The sequence below is a fragment of the Bos mutus genome, chromosome 22 (genome assembly GCF_027580195.1).
Source record: "Bos mutus isolate GX-2022 chromosome 22, NWIPB_WYAK_1.1, whole genome shotgun sequence".
In the NCBI taxonomy this organism is placed as follows: Eukaryota; Metazoa; Chordata; class Mammalia; order Artiodactyla; family Bovidae; genus Bos; species Bos mutus.
In genome coordinates, this window is record NC_091638.1 from 51,738,410 (window position 1) to 51,746,293 (window position 7,884).

General features: G+C 53.7%; 1 protein-coding gene across 1 annotated transcript; it reads right to left on the bottom strand.

Moving 5' to 3' along the window:
- Positions 1 to 323: 323 nt before the first annotated feature.
- On the bottom strand, positions 324 to 2,440 carry LOC102284674 (cathelicidin-3). The gene is made up of 4 exons (XM_014483341.2): positions 2,243 to 2,440; positions 1,513 to 1,620; positions 1,281 to 1,352; positions 324 to 689 (listed from the first exon to the last, which is right to left on the bottom strand). The coding sequence occupies exons 1-4, from the start codon at positions 2,438 to 2,440 to the stop codon at positions 537 to 539; spliced, it is 531 nt and encodes a 176-aa protein (XP_014338827.2). The 3' UTR covers positions 324 to 536.
- Between the last annotated feature and the right edge of the window lie 5,444 nt (positions 2,441 to 7,884).

Here is a 7,884-nt window from a genome sequence, read left to right on the forward strand (position 1 = left end):
AGAGGAGGTGTTAGAGGGTGGGTGAAGGGCTCGCGAGGAACCCGAGGGTGGAGACGCCGTCCTGGAGCTCCTGGGGCTGCTGCCTCCCTTGTGCCCTCCTGGAAGGAACAGGGGCTTCATGCTTCTCTGTGTTCACAGGAGTGATCTCACACACACACAGATACACACATGTGCATAGACACACACGCATACACAGACACACACACACACACACACACAAAGGAGGCCTCTCAGGCTTAAGGACTCGGTCTCAGTAAGTGTTAAGAGGTGAGAAAATTGAAATTGAAGGTGGGGGAAAGTTGTCTTCACCAGAATTTATTTTTCACCGTCCAAAAGTCTAAGCCAAACAAATCAGACCCTTAGGACCCTTCTGTGGACTCAGGATTCATCAAAATTCTTTAATGGGTGTGATGTCAACCAATTCTTCACTGTTTTCCGGGAAACCTTGGAATGGGAGATGTCAGCAGGAATGGATATGGGCTCGGCGCTGGTCTTGGCCGTAGTGCTAACCTTGATGTTGGCGTTCCCAATGATTTTCACAATGGCCTTGGAATTGGCCTTGGCCCAGGCCGTGGGAATGGCAGTGGCCTTGGAATTGGCCTTGGCCCAGGCCGTGGGAATGGCAATGGCCTTGGCCTTGGCCTTGGCAAACGTGGTGGCCGGGGACGAATTCTCCTGACACTCTGAAGCTGTAAACCATGACAAAACAGATTTGTTGTGGGACTGGGCAAGGGTCAAGACAAGATCCCTCACTTCACACCTGAACAGCCCTCTAACTGGGACACCACGAGTGTTGGGCCCTGTTCACCCTCTGGCTGTTATCGTTGAAGCATATGATTGAACCCCTATATACAGAGACCTAGGGAGAAACAGGTCCACAGACAACATAGGGCTTCCAAGGTTCACAAGCCCATCCTAGCGAAGCTGGATTAGAGCAGCAGATTAGAGATCATTACTGAGTCAATTCCTCTCAACTTCAGCCCAGTCAGAATCCCCTGTAGGACTTGTGAAAATAGAAATGGCTGGACTCCACCCCAGAGTCGGATTCAGGAGCTCTCAGATCTGAGAATCTGTCTCATGTCAGTTCCGGGGTGGGGACCGCATTACAGAAACACTGCTCTAAGGGATGCAGAGCCAGGGCTGGAGACCTGGGACTGGGGAAGGAGGGGTCCAGGTAGAAGGGCCTTTCTCTACCCTGGATGAGGCAGCGGGTCAGCAGTCCAAAGCATGCTCCACACTCTACCCCCTAGAACCCTCCAAAACCAGAAGGGGCCACTCACCTCATTACAGTTTAAGTCAAATAGGTCATCGGACTGGTCCAGGGTGATTGTCCCCACACACTGTTTCACCAGCTGGAAGGAAAGTTCAAGGTCAAACTGGAACCCCCAGGCCATAACTTTCCAGGCTAACCCTACTTCACACCCCAGGGGCTGGAAATCTTCCCTGAAGGCCCCTGCTCAGCTCCCTGAGAAGCATTGATCCCAGCCCTCAGCTTCCAGACCCCAGGCTCACCCCATTCTCCTTGAAGTCACACTGCTCCGGGGGCTGCGGGCTCGTCCTGGGGCACACAGTCTCCTTCACTGTGAAGCTTGCAGGCTTTCGAGCTCCCCGGTCCTCTACCTAGTCAACGATCAAAGTGGGGAGACTGAGCTCAGGCTCATGTTTCCTTCTCTGATCTGTCTCCTTGCCCCCCACCCGGATGGCAGCCTCTCCAGCCCCCTGTGTGTCCTGCCCTGGGCTTGGTGCCGGCAGCACAGGGGAGGGGACAGAGCCCATGCCCAGCCTCACGGGCACACAGAAAGCAGGAGCGGCCCTCACAGCAGCGCTGATGGCAGCGCCTCCCCTCAGAGGGGCTGTGGGAGGTCAGGGCCGCCTGCAGGGAGAGCACTTGTCACTGGAGCCTCCAGGCTGACAGAGCTCCCCCTGGCAGAGAGACATCAAGGTTCAGGTGGGACATGAGCAGGGAAGTCACTCACAGAGCCTGTGACCCCTCCATCCCTGGAGTTCCCAGAAGTTCAGGGAGCCAGGTGTGCAGGGCGCCTGTTCCCACAGCAGAGATGCTAAGGCAGGAAGCCTGATGCTGGGAGAGCCCCAGATCTGGGAAGGTCTCCTGGAAGAGGTGGGAGCCCACCTAGAGGGAAAAGTGCCTTCCTGACAGGAGGTACAGCCTGAGTGAAAGGAGTGACACTGTGGCCAAAGCAGGCAGGAGAAGGGCCTGTCCCCGGCCCCCTCCACAACTCACGTCCTTGGGAGGCGGGTCTAGCTCCAGGAGGCGGTAGAGATTAGCTTCTGAGGACCGCTCATTGATGCGATCCACAGCACGAAGCACGGCCTCCCTGTAGCTGAGGGCCTGGGCGCTGGCCGAGGGCAGCACTAGTCCCAGCAGCAGCAGCCACAGCGACCAGCGCCCCAGAGAGAGGCTGGCCCTCTGGGTCTCCATGGTCCCCAGTCTGCCTCCTTCCACCTGAGAAATGCTTCTTTTATGCTCAACCTGGGCCTGATGCAAAGGTTCAACAAGGAACCTTCCCCATCCCTGCCCTCTTCCTAGGGTGTGAGCTGGTCTTGCCACAGTCCTTGCTGTTGCCTCATTGGTTTTCTGGGCAGTGGGCAGGGAGGCCCCTGTGCAAGGTGAAGAAATGGTTTCTCCAGCTCTCTTAATACCTCGGCCTCTCTGGGGCACATGGAAAGTGTCACAGTAAGGCTTGCTCAGGTGGGTTGTGCCCTCCAAGAGGGAAGGAGTACACAGTGTCTACAAGCCCTCTGACCTCCCTCCACTCCTGCCCAGCTCCTGCCCCCATCTCCTTTCGTCTCAGTGAAGCCACAAGCCCCAGAGGTCAACTTCTTTGTGTTCCAGGCTCTTCCCTAACTACTGTCCACCCTCACACCATCATCTAGGGCTCCTGCCAGCCACTGATGTGGCCACTGACCAGCTGCCTTGAGGCAGGGGCACCACGGTCTGGATATTGATCCTCATCATTGTCCACACCCGAGCCCTGTGGTTCTCAGGTGTCAGGGTGCCCCATCCACCCCAACCACAAGCCACTCAGAGCCTCCTGCTCTCCTCCCATCTCTGCACCTGATGCCTCTGTTTGACCTGTCTTCCAACTTGAGAAGCCTTCCCTGACCTCAACCACACAAGGAAACTTCTCTTGGCTCGCAGAGACTTGAGGACATCCCTTCTGATTTGACCTCAGTGACTCCCTGCTCACTGCTCTGATTGGACACCGAGGGGGAAGCGGGGCCCACTGGGAGGACAAGAGAGCACAGCTGGGAGAAAGAATGTGCCCAAGGGACAGAGGAGTCCTGAGACCATGAAGCCCATTTGAATCCATCACCAGCAGGGAAGCACCATGTGCCCATGAGGCCCGTGGTGGCTCGTGGACTCAGTTGCCCTGTGGGACCCTTGAGGGCTTGGCCAGCCCGCCTTGGAAGGTGGCAGCCTGGATGGACGGTGCTGGTTGCCCACTCAGTCTTGGAGAAGGAAAGAGAGTTGGGCTTTGTGAAACCTGGTTACACAGCCCAGATATTGCCCCAGAGCCACCTTGGTCAAGCTGTATCCTTTTCCCAAGTAAAAGGAGGAAAGGGAGATGATTGCAATAGAAAATAGCGAGCAATACACATGCTTACAGGGTGACTGGTAATCCTGACACCCACCCTATGCTTTCCTGCCTCTGCGCCCTTGCCTTTGCTCAGACTTCAGACTGAAGTCCCCTTGTCCATCCTCTCTGGATGCAGTGTCGTGTCCTCTGCCAGGTTCAGGCTGTGCCTCCAGGATCCTGCTTTAGTCCTGTGATGCCAAGTGTGAGCCTTCCATGCCTCCAGGATCCTGCTTTAGTCCTCACAGCCTGTCAGAACAGAGCTCTTCTCAGGAAAGACACCACGCCCTTGTCCCCAGACAGGTTGCCCCCAAGTCCACATCCGGTCTTTAGGAAATCCACATACACTTTTCACCCCAAACAAACTCGTAGGAGTCCTGATCCTGCATCACCCCCTCCTTTTCTCTTCCAGCTACCCTTCTGGTCCCTGAGAGTCTGGGGCAATCGGAACAGAAACCCTGTTCTAAACAGGGCCCCAGATCTCTGGGAACACCCACCAGCTCTCTGTGTAGATCAGTTGTCAAGGAAAATGAGACCCACAGGCAAATCTTTCAATCAAGGACAACGCCCCTCACTAGGAAATGGCAGACCCAGTGGGGGACCCAATCCCTCCACTGACCCAGCACGCTGTGCACCTCTCGGCAACCAGTGGAGGGCAATTTGGTCCTCCCTCCTGCCCTCTGCAAGAAACAGGGAAGGACAGTTGAGCATCAGGACCCTCTCTCTGCTCAAGGTCTACTTCCTCCTTCCCACTGACCACTTCAGGTGAAGCAAAGAGATGGGGAGGCTAAGTCCTCCTGGAAACTCCTCAGCTAGGCTGGGGTTTCCCAGGCATGGGGTTTGATGAAGCAGATCAGCTGGCAGGAGGGCAGCACCATCCCACCCCCAGGTACTAGGGGGAGGCGGGGGACATAAAACCAACAGAGGCTGCACCAGCCACACCATAGCCAGAGTACTTGGAGGGCATCGAGGTGACTGCTCAGAGTCAGCCTTGAGCCCAGTGATTCCAAGGGCCTCAGCTGAGCCAAGCTCGGGCTCCAAATCTCACCACCACCAAGCACAGCAAACATCCTATCAGCTCCTCTCCGCTGGATCTGGGACCGTGTGACAAGGTGACCTGGGCCCAGGTGGGGGCTGAGCGGGAAGGTGCCTGAGCTTTGCGGAAGAGAACCAAGCTCAGGGCCAGCCCCAGGCAGTGAACAGACTGTGGGGCATGGGTACCATTCCTGTGAGTAGGTTTTTACTGGGGACATGGGTGTAGAGAGGGCAGCTGGGGCCCAGGCCAGACCTGTCAGCAGAGAGACTGAGGGGATGTTCTCTCCCCAGACAGGACCCTGGATGCCTTGGATACATCAGAAAAGCAAATTCTCTTTCATTCTTCCACCAGGACAAAGACTAGCAAACCCTTAGGATCTCAGGGTTAGCCTCCTGGAGACCACGACCTTCCAGCAGGAAGTGAGCTGAGCCCATCCAGACATGAACTTCTAGGAGGATGGAGGAAGACAGGGCCCTTCACAAGAAGCCCACACACTCCTCCCCGGGTGCCTCTGTGTTCCCTTCCCACTGACTGGCTTGTCCTAGTGGACGTCTTCCATCTGTCCATGAGTGCCCTGGGAAGGTAGAAACACTTCCAGCAGCTCCTCCGAGCTTTTGCCATCTACTACAGATGGTGACTGAAGCCATGAAATTAAAAGACGCTTATTCCTTGGAAGGAGAGTTATGTCCAACCAAGATAGCATATTCAAAAGCAGAGACATCACTTTGCCAACAAAGGTCCGTCTAGTCAAGGCTATGGTTTTTCCTGTGGTCATGTATGGATGTGAGAGTTGGACTGTGAAGAAGGCTGAGTGCCAAAGAATTGATGCTTTTGAACTGTGGTGTTGGAGAAGACTCTTGAGAGTCCCTTGGCCTGCAAGGAGATCCAACCAGTCCATTCTGAAGGAGATCAGCCCTGGGATTTCTTTGGAAGGAATGATGCTGATGCTGAAACTCCAGTATTTTGGCCACCTCATGGGAAGAGTTGACTCATTGGAAAAGACTCTGATGCTGGGAGGGACTGGGGGCAGGAGGAGAAGGGGACGACAGAGGATGAGATGGCTGGATGGCATCACTGACTCAATGGACGTGAGTCTGAGTGAACTCTGGGAGTTGGTGATGGACAGGGAGGTCTGGTGTGCTGTGATTCATGGGGTCGCAAAGAGTCGGACGTGACTGAGCGACTGAACAGAAATGAACTGATGCACTGAAAGACAGGAGGGACCAACTCCTGGGGAGAATGAGGGACTGGAAATCAGAATGCAATCTCTTCTGATTCTATTTATCATTATCCACCTTTCTCCTGATCCCAGGTTCAACCTCAACAGATCCAGGTGGCACTTGCTTTTCTGATTTCCAAAAAACAATTTGGAAGCCAGCAAAAATTAAACCAGAAAAAAAGAAAGAAAAAGAAAGGACTTCCCTAGTGATACAATGGTAAAGAATCCTTCCATCAAAGCAGGAGACACAGGTTTGATCCCTGGTCCAGGGAGATCCCACATGCGATGGGACAACTAAGCCTGTGGCCCCAACTCCTGATCCTGTTTTCTAGAGCCCACGACCCAAAACTACTGAGCCCACGTGCTGCAACTAGTGGAGCCTGCATGCCTAGAGCCGGTGCTCTGCGACACGATAAGCCACCGCAATGAGGAGTCTGCATACCACAACCAGAGTTTAGCCCCCATTCGTTGCAACTAGACAGAGCTGTAGGCCTTCACTGCAAAGCGGTAAGAGACCTGGCACAGACAAAATAAATAAATAAATAGTTAAATTTTTTTAAATGAAAGAAAGAGAAAAAACAGAACAATTTGGGAGAATGGCATTGAAACATGTATAATATCATATATGAAACGAGTTGCCAGTCCAGGTTCGATGCAGGATACAGGATGCTTGGGGCTGGTGCACTGGGATGACCCAGAGGGATGGTATGAGGAGGGAGGTGGGAGGGGGGTTCAGGATGGGGAACACATGTACACCCATGGCAGATTCATGTTGATATATGGCAAAACCAATACAATATTGTAAAGTAATTAGTGAAGTGAAAGTGAAGTCACTCAATCGTGTCTGACTCTTTGCGACCCCATGGACTGTAGCCTACCATGCTCCTCCATCCGTGGGATTCTCCAGGCAAGAATACTGGAGTGGGTTGCCATTTCCTTCTCCAGGAGATCTTCCCAACCTAGGGATCGAACCCGGGTCTCCCTCATTGCAAGCAGATGCTTTACCATCTGAGCCCTGAGGGAAGCTCATAAGTAATTAGCCTCCAATTAAAATAAATAAATTTATATTAAAAAAAAAAACAGAACAAAGTAATTTGGAGATTTTAAAAGCACTTTTCAGACCGCTCACCACAAGCAAAGAACCACTGTTCATGCCTCCAACAGCAAACTGCCCCCCGAGGGGGAACCTCTTTTCAGATACTGACCTTGATTAAAAACATCACACAAGGGAGAAGCTGGGGGCAGGAGGGATTGTGGACTGGATGGGGATGGAGACTGGGAGGACTGATGAGTGGCAGGGATGGGGTGGGCTAGAACTGTGTTTGGTGAGAGCCATGCTGTGTTGGTGTGAAACCCAAGCTCTGCAGTGGGCACAGAACAGATCCCCCGACTGTCCCTGAAGCTGCTGAAGCAGGGGGCTCCCTCCACAGCTCCTTGCCACCATGGTCACCTGTTTGCCCATGGGTGAGCTCATCGAAGTGAGCTTTCCTCCAGTGGCACCAGTTTCCTTCCAGTGAGTGAGGTGCCTGGGGTCCATCCTTTCACCAGTGCAACAGCCCTAACATGAATCTCTGGGACGGTCATGAGGAGAATGCTGTGAGGGGAGAGTGGGGCCCATTGTGTCCTGCCCCCCGACTGGCCTCCCACAGCCATGTTGTCTATGGAACCTGGAGACCTGAGTCCAAGAAAGGGACCTGTGTGTGCGGTCCTTCAGGGCACAAAGGGCTCCTGTGAATCCGCCTCCTCTAAGCTCACAGCACTCTTTTGTAAAAAATATAATTAATACTGCTGTGTGTCATACATGGGCTTCCCAGGTGGCTCAGTAGTAAAGAATCCACCTGACAAGCAGAAGATTCAGGTTTGATCCCTGGGTCAGGAAGATCCCCTGGAGGAGGAAATGGCAACCCACTCCAGTATCCCTACCTGGAGAATCCCATGGACAGAGGAACCTTGTGGACTACAGTCCATGGGGTCCTGAAAGAGTCAGACATGACATACTGAGTAAACAGGAGCAGCAGTGTTGGCTACCTTAG